At 29.2% G+C, this 16,137-nt stretch overlaps 1 protein-coding gene across 1 annotated transcript in view; it reads left to right on the forward strand.

Moving 5' to 3' along the window:
* LOC132946502 (cyclic nucleotide-gated cation channel subunit A) overlaps positions 1-16,137 on the forward strand; it is a 188,840-nt gene that overhangs the window by 125,941 nt on the left and 46,762 nt on the right. Inside the window, 1 exon segment of the mRNA XM_061016536.1 lies at positions 2,203-2,365. Within this exon segment, the coding sequence (XP_060872519.1) occupies positions 2,203-2,365 (163 nt within the window).

Below are 16,137 nucleotides of genomic sequence, written 5' to 3' on the forward strand. Positions count from 1 at the left end.
TCGGAAAAAAATGTTGAAATTACTGCATAAGCTGGGATTTAAACTTTCTAAAAATATATAATGATTAATTGCGCTTATGTGCATTTAATATGTAAATTATGTAGTTTTGCCTATAATTGTTCTTGAACGATAATGTTTTCAATTAACTTACTTGCATAGTTGCATGACATTTATCAAGCTGGATACGAATATACTTATACTAAGACTAAAATCTTATTAACCATTTATCACTAACTAATCTGCATTCATTTCTTTGTAGACGTAGTTGAGCTGCAAAATTGATTTAAATTTAAAATAAAAACCAATGTATAGTTTTGAATTCGTTTTATGTTGAAAAAGATTTATTACCCTAAAAAAATTATAACACTTAAATGTAACGATGGAAGATATATTTTTTTCAGTCCAATATTGACATTCGTACACATTTAATTCAATCTTTTTATAACACATGTCTGTATAAGATCTTATCATCAATGACAATATGCTATACAGAAATCTATATATTACTATGTGTAAAAGTTATTTCTATTTGTACTATGAAAATTTATCATTATTAAATTATGTATTATAAAATAATATATAATATACAAAAAAGGCATTTCAGTTTGAAATTAATTTAATAAGAATATAAATTCAATAATGCTTAACGATACTATATATTATTTACGACTAAGCTTTTTAATTATTTAGAATATGTATTCTTTGTTATAAATTTTAAAACACGTGTATGTTTCATATATTATTTGATTGCAAATTGGACATAGATTGTACCTACTTTAATAACTTACACCATCAAATTTCTAAACTTATTAATTGCCACGGTGATTATTTATCTCTTTTAAATGTAATAAATCCACACTCAAATGGTCTAACTATAGTAACCGATGCACAAAATATTATTCGGCTTATCAGGTACCAAGTTCTAACTCTTTTTTAATATAAAATAATATTATGAAATAAATATAAAAATTATCCAACACAAAACAAAATGAATACATATTATTACGATCATAGTTTTTCTATCAAATTATTCTATTTTTAGAATCATGTTAACAAAATATTTATTGACTGGAACACGATCAAATATAAGTTAACTTTGCAAAGAATAAACGGATGTGCATAATGTATTTCCACAGAATATTAATTTAAATACTCCAATCATTATTTTGCTGAATTCTTTGTCAGTTAGCTGTCATTTACTAATTATAAAACATAGTTTCCACATGATATTTAATTTCTACACATAAAATATAATGTTATCTAATTGATATAACGTGCAAAGGTAGTAAGGGTAAGTAAAAGTAATATGTAACTACATATTTCATATGATATTATATTATTAAATATTATGCACTATGCAGTAAAACAAAATTGCAAAAAAACAATGTACCGGTTCTTAGCTTTAAATAAATATAATAAATAATACCAATGGTGAAAAGACAGGCCAAAATTAAAACGGACACAAAAACATCCTACAAGCAATGTCCAGATTCAGCTTTTTGATTACCTATTCGTTGATAAAATTGTATTTTTATAATTTATTGAATACAACCATATTTTTTCAATTACTCTTTAATATACTTAAGCTAGGTAATCGATTTTTTTTTGCTTATTTAACAACATTAGAGACCGACTTTTCAATCTAATTTTTCTAACAAAACTATTATATTGTAATGAATTAAGATTCATAAGCTTATAAATACTTAATATTAATATTTTCACTTTTAAATTAAATAACTGTAGACGTACAGTACCTATGTAAAGTCTGGAATCTGGATACGGTTTGCTTTTAAACCTTTTTTTTAATAAAAAAAGATGGAAAATATTATAATATTAATAAACATCAATCTCATAGTAAATAAAAAATGAATAAGTACTGAGAACGGTATTCTAACATAATATTACTTTGACCAATTAAAAAACGCGGATTTAAATATATATATCTACCAAAGACCAGGGTTTCTAAAGAGACTACCTATAGGTAATATTTAAAAAAAAAATCCTGCCCAAATGGTCTGGATCACCCACCTGTAAATATAATGACGCAAATGAGTTTAACCCATAATCTGTTCGAAACGCATCTCATTTAACGAATCCGGTAAATGTTGTTTAGCCCGGTCACGTAATAATATTGTACTATTACAGAATTACATAATTATTATTATTATCTTATTACCTTTAATGTTTTTTTTTTTTTTTCAGTGGCTTATGTTAGTAACCGTCACAATTCTATACAATTTGGTATTTGTGATCGGCCGTGGCGTATTCTGGGAGCTGAACAATGCGATGCCGACCATTTGGTGGATACTGGACTACGCTTCTGACGGGATCTACGTAGTCGACACACTAGTACATGCACATGAAGGTAACCTAACGAGTAACAAATAATAACTTATAGTATTATATCCATTGTGGAAAATTGGAGGGGAGGTGAGAGGGTCTAAGCCCCCTAATTAGTTATTAAATTATATTTTTAATAACTACACCTTAATCGCCAAAAACAAAAAAAAAACATTATTATAAATAATATTATTATTTCTTATAAAGTTTAAATAATATCGCTTAAAGCGAATCGATGCATTTTTTTTACCATATTATAATAGTGCCTACATATATTATATCCAGGCATCTCATGTGGTTGGCCATCCACTCCCCCACGATAATTTTACCCGGTTTTTGCCTATGATTAAAGAATTGATAATACCAATATATTATGTTGGTTTCGAAGCATAAAATATATTTTTTAAAAAACCACCCAGAAATTGGATATTAAAATGAAAACAATTTAAAATTGTTAAGTTTTTTAAAGTTTTGACTCATTTTGACAAAACACATTTTGAAATTTCTTGTCATACAAATTTAAAATGTTTGTACTTAGTTTTTAGATTCAGAGCGAAGCGATTAATGTATTGTTTTTACAATTATAATATTTTAACATAATTTGTATACAGACATTATAAATACAAATGTCGACAAAATTAAATGTTTAAACAAAGATTACAATGTTGGTTACTTTGTTAGAATTCAAAATTATTATTCATGAGGACTTAAAACTTTTTTATATATTATAATATAAAATATTACTATAGGTACGTACACAATAACATTTTCAATAAATATTTATATTCATTTTCAGCTGTTGTTTATTTATAGTTTATCCGTAAAAAAAACCAAAGTTCAAATAAATTACTATAATAATTAATACCAAATATATTTATATGATAATAGGCCGACAAATCGTCTCCGCTCAGAATAGTTGTTCATAATATGCAATGATTTACCATTGAATTCAAATTTAACTCATGCCCATTGTATACATTACAGTGACACATTCAGTGGCGAGGTACACTCGACACGTCTTACTAAACTGTACAATAGAAAAGTTGACTACTTTTCTTATTTTTATATTGTGAACTTACGATTTTATATCCTGGTTTTTAGGGTTCCGTACGGTAAAACGGGGACCCTATTACTATGGATCCGCTGTCCGTCCGCGCCCGTCTGTCACCAGGCTTGTGTCTCTGGAACCGTGAAAGTTAGACAGTTGAAATTTTCACAGATGATGCATTTCTGTTGCCGCTATAATAGTACATACTGAAAATCCATCAGAACGCATAGTATAAGCAGTGTTTCCAACGTGTATTATAACACCAGTCGGGCCCGAAATGGACCGTCGGTGACCACGGGGCTAGCTGCGGGCTACGGGTACAATGGGTACATACCTACGGGTATACCTACGTCGTGTTCGTGGTATCTTTCGCAATCATTACCGCGGTGTACGTCTTTTGCATTTATTATTACATTATTATTATAATATACGCACACCGTTTTCGTCCATCAGCTCTCAGCCTGGTATTTTTATGACTTATTACTTTCAATAATCCTGTTTCTTTTAACATCACGACACTGATCTGCATTGCATAAATATTGTTTTATATTAGTATTATTATAGAAAATGGTACTGAACCCTTCGGGTGCGAGTCCGCCTCGCACTTGGCCGGTTTTTTTTTTTAACCTATGAAAAAATATAATTCGATTATGATATTTATCATTTGTCAACCATTAAAATGTATAATTCATTAACTCATCCAACAAATTTGTATGGACATTTTTAATTTAGTTTTTAATATGCCCAAACGTGTTCGATTTTTTAACTGCTTTATTTTTAATTTTTACCTCCCCCTAGTTCATATTTATAAACAATGATAATATGTATTGAATTCTTAAGAATTAAAGTTAAAAATAAGCTGTGTGGGTCCAAAAATCCTACCACAAACCCCCTTTACAACCTTACATCGACAATTAATAAATCTCTTGCATATTATAACGCTAACAATAACATAATAATATTATACCTACTATGTATCGACTTGCCACTAATGAACTGAAATATAGGTGCTAAAATCAGCGATTTTAAAACTACGATATAAACTATCCTAACCTACCTATTAAAAATAATAATAAAATATATTTAAATTTCTTCAAGCACAAGAATATATAAAACGGTAGTTGCAAGACAATTCCGTAATAACAAGTAGACTATGTGCGTCATGAATAACCACCAACGCAAAATAGCATACAATTTGTATTAACAATTTTGTGTGAAAACAAACAACAACTACAGATACCTATGCAACTATGTAGGTGTAGGTATTAATTATACTATAATATTATTTATTAAATAAATCTTTTTCGTTTTTCATATAATCAAGCATCAAATACCTAATTACTAATTAGCAGTTGAAAAATATTAAAAATACATAGGCACAATTTTTTTTTATAAGCATTTAAAGTTCAAATGTTGACAAAATTTATCAAATTCATAATTTAATAATTATTTTGTATAGTTAAAAATTTATAAAATATTCGACTTTTATAGCTAAGGATTGAAAATTGAAAACAAGGCTCCACGTAAATAGGTTATATATAAATTACTTTATTCACAATAATATCATCATATATACTTGGTAATATCATAGGCTGACTGACCGTTTTCGCTCAGAATCGTTTTTTCTTATACAATGATATTATATTATTCAAATTTAACACCATCCATTACAGTGGCCCACTTGTAACCTACTGTACAACAGAGCGACATCCACTTACCCACCTTTTTATTATTATTATTTATTTATTTCAGCTTACACCGTTAAGTTTGGGTGAGCGTACAATTTATTAAAACAATTTTTCTTATTATTTTATCTATATAGGCTGGTGTTTAAATGCCATTCTTTTGACAACATTTAATCTTGATATTTTATTATTTTTAAATTGTTTTACAGTCATAAATGTACAAATGATATTATTATAGTCGTACATTTGAATCACCATATTCGATCGCCAAACATGTAGGTATCTTAAAAGTTTTTATTAGATTAGTTTATCTTAAATAGGTACCTATAGCAGCTGTGGGCCGAGAACGCACTCGGGCTATTCATTATAATTTGTCGATAAGACTGCGGACGCGCTCGGGCTATGAAAAATGTAAAAATTAAAAACGGGACGCACTCGGGATGTCCCCGTTTCAATAACAAGTGCCGTCATTTGAAAATTAACCAAACCAGCCGTCTCGACAAAACTAGACGAACTGACTTCACTTGGGCACCTGCTGCAGTGGTTGTGAACCGGTAACCGGAACAGATTATCTGATTCTCTGGTATAGACAACGTATATTTTAAATTTTGAATTTGAAAATACAAATTATTTTCTATAGGTAGTTCATGTCTAATGTGCTTTATACGTGATACGTTATGCTATAAACTGTATTATACTGTTACAATTCCACTGTGCAGTGTTCGCATGCTATAAGATAATAATACATGAAATCTCGCACGAGCATCCTCAAATATTTCGACGGTACATGGCGCGCGCGTTTAACCGGTGTTGGTAATTGACTTGACATATCTTCCGAAAGACTACCTTCATTCTTCTTTTGCTTGCATGATGTGTGCTCTACATTATTCCGCACAACAGTCACGTCGAATTACTATTGAAATATATCAGTGTGATCCCGTCTGGCCATCGCCGCCATTATACTGTATAGGCTGCGTTGTGTTATAGTGGTTACCTGTACACGTCAAATTGTATTTTACTAGCGAACGATAAAAGATTACGAGCAATAAATTCGGAAGACATTTATTCAGAGACAATAAATTGCCCCCGAACCGGAGCCGTTTAACGAGCGCTCCCAAAGCCACTGCACTGTTGGAGCACTGTTTGAACAGGTTTCAGAGTGTAAAGAACACGACGGTCGGGTGCGGAAGGGATGTAGGGTAGCCAGGGGTGAAAAAAAAATAACAATAATAATGATAATAACGACAACTCACGATCGCGTGTGCAGTATGATACGAGTGGGGAGGTTTGCAATTCCTGTATTTGTTCGCGATAAACAAGAAAACGTATAAAGACTCGTTTGTCGCACAAAACATACATCGCCATCGTGTTTGAAAAGGTAATCGACTGAAACATTGGTCTAAAGACATTTTTTTTTTTTTACAGTCACATTGCAAATATTACTTTGTTGGTGGGTAGGTTGTAGGTATACATACAATACATCCCCATGCAGTACATTATACTGTTTGTGTCCCTCGGTGGCCGACGATACATTTTAATGGAATGTTATACCGTGGCTGCAATATTGGTACCTACCTATAGCTTTTTTAAACACCACCGCGTTTACGAGTTCAAGCACACGTGTCTAACACGAGACACAATTTTTTAATGACGATGGAAGTCGCTCTGATGTATGATAGGTTTCGAGTGTACCTTTTCGAATGTAATTAACTTAATTAATCGATACCATAGCACGACGTGATTAAGTTAATGGTATAACAAGCTTTAAACTATTCAAAATATTTTGAAAATTTCATTAAATATGGAAATTAATAATAATAATATATTCAATGACAAAAAGTTCCAAATTCCAAAGGTTAATATTTTTTTAATTATGTCATAATAACTTAAACAATTGTTTTTCGTCAAAATTAAAACCTCAATTAATGTCTATAAAAAAAAAACTGTACCTATCCATGTATATTTTCGCTATTTTTAAAATGCTTTAATTACTGATATAAAGAGCTTTGTATTAAATTTTCAAGCTTTTTTATCGATCATAAAAATTTGTATGCACATTTAATTATTAATGAAAACTAAAAAAATCAATAATTTGTAATTTCTATAAATGGCTAAAAATGAGTTGAACAATTTTGAAAATTAAACTATGTTTAGAAAATTCAAATATAAATATTTGGTAAACATGATTATTCATTTTTGAAATAAAACAAAAAAAGTTTTTTTCGAAACTTGTTATACATACATTTTTTAGGTTTTCCATATTTTTTCCCCCTATTATTTTCAAAAATATAAGATATTTTTATTCCCTCAATGTATCACCTAAATACAGGCACCTTTCTGGTACCTTTCAACCAAAAATCCCCCTCATAGTTGAAGATTGAAGCATTTTTACTGCTCCAAAAAGTGATGGCAAACACAAAAAAGTAGGTACACATCATCGTAAAACCAATACATTCATCAAAATCCGAAATGAACACACCAAATTATTTTAACTATTGTTATCGTTTATGTTATTTAAAAAAAATATATAATTAACATTGTTAAAATAATTTTTCTCTTGAGATATTGAATTAACTCTTTGTTATACATTTTACCACTAAGTTTCGAAGAACAAAATATTTATAAACGTTAAGTAAACAAGAGAAATAAGTTACAATCAAATATACAAACAACATTGACTGTATATTCCACAAAAGTTTGTGTACACTTTCAGTGTACACAGATTTACAGCCATTCAAGCGTTTTGAACGCAGTCTAATAATAAATATTAAAATTGTAAAATCGCTTAAGTGGCTAAAGTTTTGTTTTTAAATAACATTTGATTATATTTTAATTCCCATTAACGAACCAAGACCAAATTCCAAATTCGCGTATATCAAAAATATATAATATACATTTTTTCTAAAAAGATATACTTGTATAAGTTGTACCTACGGAATATTCGTGAACAGCGTTCTATGTATAATATGTTTAACCTGTTAGTAAAACCTTATTGCAATGAATGGTATATTTGCACATTAGAATTATTATTCGTAAATGATTTATTTTGATAGTGTACCGTTCAAATGTTAACCTTCAAGTGCAGCATTAAATAATGGCTGTAAGTCTGTAAATAACTGGAGTGTTGTGGCATGAGTTCGGAACGTTAATCAATTAAAAATAATTATTAAATTTTTTCCATGTTAGTAAACGTTTGAGTTCCAGCTGATTGTGTTAAAATAAATCTAAATTCTAATGTATTATTTTTCAAGTGTCAAAAGTTAATCAAGCCCATTGCAAATACGACTACTAAATACTAATTAATCATAAACAACAAATGGTGTCGTGGTATTCATGATTCGCACAAAGTTTTTATTGTTTCAAAAGTTTAATGCAATAATTATGTTCATTTTACGTTCATTTCACGTCCCAAAGACGTGAAATGATTTTACTTACATACCTAAGTCTTTTGTTTTGAATAAATTGAAATAAAATAATATCTCCTATTAAAACGCATAATTATTTTTAGTACTTATTATTTTAAGTTATATAGCTTAATTATTCATGGATTTCATAATAATTCTATACAATTAGATATTTTGTGATTATCAAAATTTTACTCCAGTATTAAAAAATTATAAAATAGTTTTAAACGTTTACCTCGTTTGTTGTACGTATCAATAAAGTACAATAGGGTATAATATACATACGATTCGTCCCTCGAGAATTTATTAATTGTTAAAACTCCGATAGCAATAAAGATACATTACATTAAAATTCTGTTTATTTGATAGTAATTGATAATAATATGTCTAGGGACTGTAGTTTTGATTTATTTTGAATACATTTTAAATTTTAAAAATATTGTCTTTTCATTTTAAATATTTAAATATTACTATCATACAGTTTTTGTATAATATAAACCAGATACCTTTACTCGTTTTTATCTCTGCACTTTAACCGTAAGTTAATAACCCATAATTTTGAAGCCTTTATACTTGAAATAAAAAAAAAAAACCCAAATACTTTTATTTTGTTTTTAATTTAATACGGAATTTAGATTCTTAGTAAATATCATTATTGACCTATTGAGTTATTTAAATTAGTTCCTTCTCGTTCATTGTATGTGCAGTGTCCTCTTCCTTTTTGTACTAGGACACAGCTGCCTTGCGTCGATATAATTGAACTTCTCTACTCAACTTGCACTTTAAGATGTATCATGCATACAAAACTATTTGAATAAATAATTAACTTTGAAATCTGTACATAAACTCGCTATATAACTTGGCTCTCTCCAATTTTTATCAAGACAAACCTAAGATATTAAACTTAAACAGTTTTTTCATCTTCATATAGGGTCGTGATGTACTTCAAACATATTGATTAGAAAAAATGTATTGACGGTCACATGCCTACACAGAACACGGTGTAAGACATCCCTGTATAATATATTTTAATGAACGCAATACCGCGTTTGCACAATAATTGACCCAGTTTTTAGTTCACCGAATAGTATATTTTTTCTCGGTCGTTTCCATCCTAAAATTATATCGGTCGCTTCCTTGGTGCGCATCCGTAAACAAACAAAAGCAGTTAACGATTTCCTGTTTACTGCGAAATATACATTATTGGCTTCGTTTAGTTTCGGCGTATAGCACCTACTCGACTCGATCGTTCCAGGGGACGTCGTGTTTTCAAATATATAACTCCGACCTCTCCCCCCTCCCCCCCTCCCCCTCCCCACTCCGCAACCGAGCACATTGAGGCATTATCGTTACATTTCTGTATAGAATGTAAAGTTTGACATAATAGGTAGCATAAAGCTCCTTCGCAAACACAGTACGTGTATTATACGTAGATGCGTGTTTAACAATATTATCAAGTGCATAAGTTAACGTTGACAACTCTGTTTTGTGTACCTACCGTGGTCAAGGCAAGTTTTTGATCGGCGCTATAAATATTAACTTGTAAGTTGTTATAGGTGTACCTACTTACCTATTAACTATTATATATTTAAATAAATGTTCACATAGTAAGTGTTAACGGTGAAAAATATCAATATTCTACTCTCAATTATATATTTTATTTATGGAATCTGCAGTAGATGTTTATTTTCCCGATAAATATATTATTTGACTAATAAACACACCATATACGTATTTATTGCAATACACTGCAGAGCGCAGTTACTGTAAATTAATTACTGTCATCAGATATGCAATTACATATAAAATATAATATGAATTATAATTATATATAATTTTAATATAAGCGCATACCTATATACATATTATAATACAATGTAGGTGCATTCACGGATATTATATTATTAGTATACGATAAAGGAACTACAATAATTTATGAAACTATAGTTATGTGTTATGAAATAAAATGTTTATAACATTTAACGATGTACATATTGATTTGATTAGCTATACCTATAAATAATAATGTGAAAATAAATATTATTTTTTTTAAGACAATTTTTGGCACAATGAGTAAAATCAAAATAAATATATGAATAATAGTTTGAATAACATAATAATATATTGCGTTAAATGTGTGATCATTAGAGAAAAAAATGACACATTTAAAAATGTTAACTTAACAGGTACTCTGACCTGACCGTTTCGAAAAAATATGTTTTAAAAAAAAATACCCCGCGCATTATTACGTGTGAATAATAATAATAATAGTAATAATTATTCGGCAGAACAATATTTTACACTGTATAATAATATTGTGTGGGCGACGTCTACTATACCTAGCTGCAGATTCCTCGCGGTTTCCCTACGCGTGACTCGAGCCGCACGAATGGCGACGGGATTATTTTGCAGTCAGTGTACAATATGCCACCACATCCGATGACATGATTAATCTATCCGATTGTGCTAGTACGACGATTAATCAACGGGCTATCGACGATGGGGTAAAAAAAAAAAAGTCGAAATTCCGTCACTCTGTACCTATATATACCCTCTTGTGTTCCTATTCACGCGCAGCACTAGTTTACCGGCAGATATGATTTCAATGGTTGTCACCGAACAGTATAATTGTATAATATATAATATAATGTGCGTCGCGACCACCGACGATCTTTGTCACGAGCACGGCGAGAATTTCCTACGAATGTTGTGCGTTTATCCATATTGTCTGCGCGAAAAAAAGTCTGAGAGGAATTTCGAGCCATAACAATACGGGTTGTTAGACTGACACGAAAAATTTCCGACTGTTGTACCGGATAGGTGTTTATACTTATACATTTGCACCGATATCACATATGATTGTCTTTTAACTTTCGAATAACTTTTACTCTCGAGTTCTCGTATTCGGTAAGAGTTTTACGATTTCCCGATTGGCAATTCGTTGCGTGGCTGAAAGTCGCGTTTATATATTATGATGAACTTGTAATACACGACAACACTATTATAGCTCTGCACCAGTAAGTGTTGTATATGCACACCATTAATTGTTGATGTTGATATCGTTCACTATTCGAAGATAAGTTAAATGAATCATACTTAAACCGTAGCATTAGGTAAATATCATATTATCATAATTAAAATTAAAATTGAATAACTGTTAATGACGTATTTTCATAATTCCATGTAGGTATAGGTACTTATTTTTTCAAACAACTTCTATTCTTTGATGAATAATATGAATTTGTATTGCTTTACCGAGTATAATAACAATGAATGATTTCATCATTATTAGCTGGTGTAGTGGTGTTACAATATATGCTGATATGAACATTACAAAAAACAAAAATATAGCAATTTGTAAGTACTTACAGTGGTCGAAATGGCTCAAGATAAGTAGAGGGATGCCTTACAATTCAGATTTCCTGATATGCCATTCTTCTATTCTTCATCTAACAAAAAAGTAGAGGGATGCCATCCCTCCGTATCCCTCCACCACTTCGAGCACTGAGTACTTATAATGTCAGATCATATTATATTAATTAATGTTGAATAATTTATTATACTCGATTTTAAAATCTTGGAAAATAAATCACAGATGAAATATTTTCAAGGATAAGTACTTATATATTTTATTAACATTTCATATAAAAATAATTTTTTCGCTGTTACCTACTTAAATATCTATATATTTATCATTATGACAAAAATCGATTATAAAGATTGTTTGACCATTTTTTGTACAAAACATATTCACTATTCAGCGAATCGCTTATCCCATTAACAATATTAATTTAAATTAAATTAAATTAAATTTTTTTAGTTTCAAACACATAATGGAATCCGTAAAAACTTTCTAGAAAATAGCCAGTGTTTGTGAAAACAAATAATTAAAAAGAAAAATGAAAAAAGAAAAAACCTTATCCACGCCGTTGACGCATTGTTGTGGAAGGTCCATGGTCGTTTTGCTAATATAGGCTGCAATTAATCATTTACCACACCACTAGACCTCTGAACTAACAAGGCGGACGTCCTTTTTGACGGATGCCCTAGGTAAGCAATATTGTTGCGTGTTGAGTTGTAGTAAACATAATTAAAATTTACCATTTTATTATCTTTTCATTGTGCTACACTTCAATATTTCAGTTTTAAAATAATACATTTTTTCAATTTAAGAACTTAAAGTAAAATACAATTAACCATACAATTTAAATGTTTTGGCAATAAATGCTTTAATTAGAAATAAAATAATTAAACTTTAAAAAAAACTACTTAAGCTCTAGAACTTAAGAAGAGAACAAATATAGAAGTCTGTGTTGGGTGAAATTAGTTTTCCTAGTCTTCCCAGTGGTTTATTGTGAAAATTTATTACCTAGTTGCTACTGGCTAGTACCTACATAGTAATATGTACAGATAAAATGTTTAAAAATATAGCGTTCATAAACATTGAAAACACGACGAGTCTTGAACTGGTAAATTTAAAAATAAAATGAAAAATACCACAGAAGTGGACCATCGTTGTATAATATGCCATATACAATATTTTCCATTTGGCCAATTTATCCTTCTCATTATCACTACCAAAACAGCACTAACAAATCTCTTAAAAAATTGTCTCTTCGTGTATACTTAAGGTAATCCATTAATAAACAAATTATAATATGTCTTATTTTTTTTATTACTTTATTAGTCTTAACATAATTTACACAAAATAAATATTATTCTGTTAACCTCATTATGGTATTTTCCGTAAATTATTAATAAAATGATGTGCATTGTAGTATTGTCGAAACACGCGCATTCCCTTTTTATAATATATTTAAATGAATTCGTATTTGCATAAATTAATTAATTTAAGCCATTTCAGGTTTTCCCAGTACTAAACGTGAACACTATTCGTACACAATTATTACCATGAATAATGAACTTTTACATCTTTATGAACATTATTATCACAGTATTATATTTTAATATGCCATTTTGTATTGATTCAGCCCACATAAATATGTATATTGATGATCAATTTGTACAATGAAGTAATTGGTATCCTTGTTTAGACACACCGTAGACGGTAACACTACATAAAGTAAATGTTTATTGTCTATGTTATAATTTATAACTCCGTATTGATGTATAAATCCATCATATAGAAATGAAATAAAAAAGTTCTAATTTTCTTTTGTTATTAATAGTATTGTCAATTCATGTTTCAATCTAAAACTGAACATTTATTTATATTTATTGGGGGGGGGGGGGGCAACGATTATATTACTAGCCGACAATGTTTTGGTTTACAAGTTACTGTATATTAGTTATTTGAAATGTATATTATTATTAATATGTATTATTGTAGGATTATTAATTCTTATTATACAATGTCTGAGCCAAGCTCCATCGATGAATACAATGAGCTTTGAGATTGCTTCAATTGTAACTGCTAGAATTTTCTGGATAGATTCCAAAATTAGATATTTTTGGCATATTGACGACGTTCGACTAAAATGTGTTGTACGATAAGAACTAAATCATTTAGAATAATATTTTGGTAATAGGCACAGTAATAAAGCAGCTAACACAGCTTAAATATACAGACTGGATATTATGCTTAAGACGCAACTTTTCTCATTTTTTGTTCTGGAATTGTGAAATCCATTGGGTCCCTTTTCCGGTATCTTATAAATTATGAGTATTATTATAACCATTGTCTTTGCATATTACAATATTTCAATCACTCGGCGTGATAGATAGACACACCACTGTTGAGGAATCATTTATTTGGCACCTATTTTATAAGTCTGATATTGTTTTCGTGTATTTGCCAAGTTCTAGGGACTGGAAAAACGTGTATTGAATAATATCGATTTTAAAATTAATAGTATGACTAAGTTTATATAATATAAAGGCCAATGTCATATTTTAATAATGTTCAGGAATTAAAAAAATAAATAAAATTGCCAATGTTTAAAATAAACACAAACATTAATTCAAAATTAAAGTAGAGACTCTAAAAATGCTATTACTTAATCAAATTAATTTGTATTTCATCGTATACTCTCATTTGGGTTTTAACTACAAATGTGTAAGTTTTATTTAGACATAAGCCACTCGGAAAAAAATAAAAATTACTTTTGTTCGACATTGGTCAAAAACTAAAATTTAAAATAAACAAGTTTTAATAATTAAAAACATAACTTATTTTTTAATACCTAATAATAATATTCAATTGCATATAAATCTTTATGTTAGTAACTTATATTATATTTATATAAACTTTATTACTTGATTTCGAAATGGATAATGTCATGGCTATAGATAATACGTGACCTATATCAAAATGGGCCAATAATATTATCTGATATACTTCTATTTTCAAAGTTTTTTGATTTTCAAATTATTTCCAATGTCAAATTTAATTTGGTCAAACTTCATCAGAAACATTGACCATTTTAACACAAGTGACATAATCAAATTTCAGTGACTTCGGTCAAATAATCTCAAATTCGTCGAAATGTGACATTGGCATTTCTTGCACCAAGTCTCCACAGATAAATATATATATAATATATGGTTCTAAAGTATTTAACTGTGAAATCAAATAGTTTAGTTTTGGAGACTAATACCATTAGCACAACAAGCACTGCTTGAGAACACACGTGTCTTAGTATTCGTTTTCCATTTGTTTTCTAATTCCTTTAAATTGTGACTTATTATGGTGCTTATGTGATTCAATACTATTAGAAAATATACGGAACAAACACGAATAGTCGTTTTAAAATCATTGGAGATCTAACAAAACTGAACATAATGTTGTAAGCTAAATTAATTTTTATTAAGTTAAGACGTTATACAATATTCTAGTTGGTAAATGTAATTTAATTATTGTTTGTTGAACACTCAGAAAAAGGCTCAAAAATACACTCCTGGATTGGGCATTAAATCCTTGTCTCTCAGTTATTTCTTTCATGTTTTAATATTACTCGCCTAAGCTTCCCGATGGACATGCTTTGTCCCCAAACTGACTTTGTCGTTATGTCATAATGAGTCAAAATAAAACAGCTGTCGAAACCGTTAAAAACAAAAAATAACAAAAATATCATTCAATTTGAACTTAAATAAATCACACACGAGACGTAATAACAGAGTGATCAAATTATGGATAAGCTCACTTTCGATTGTGGAAATGAATAACCACGAGTTTCAAACAATAATTAATAAAAAATTAAAAATAACACTTATATCGAGCAATTGCACTTAAAAAAAAAAACGATAAGAAAAACATATTTTTACCACAGTAAATATACATATCACTGTCGTTTTAATAATACAGTGAAACAGCTTAACGGACACCTGTCTTTAACAGAAACTTAAGATAGTCCCGTAACTGTCTGTTATATATCTACAGGTTTCACTGTAATATGATTCACCCAAAAAGACCCAACTACAACATTCAAATAATGTAGACATAATCAAATAAAGCATATCCCAACAATTTTAGTAACTTTAACCCGAGCAATATTTGATTTCATTGGATTATGTACGAACAAAATAACCTGAATTGCTCGCAATATCTATGATAAAAATCGTCTAATAAAATTAAAAAAAATACAGTTTCGTATAAAGAGCTAATTATAGGCTATATGAAATAATACAAAATCAAATATTA

This window comes from Metopolophium dirhodum, chromosome 6 (genome assembly GCF_019925205.1).
Source record: "Metopolophium dirhodum isolate CAU chromosome 6, ASM1992520v1, whole genome shotgun sequence".
Lineage (NCBI taxonomy): Eukaryota > Metazoa > Arthropoda > Insecta > Hemiptera > Aphididae > Metopolophium > Metopolophium dirhodum.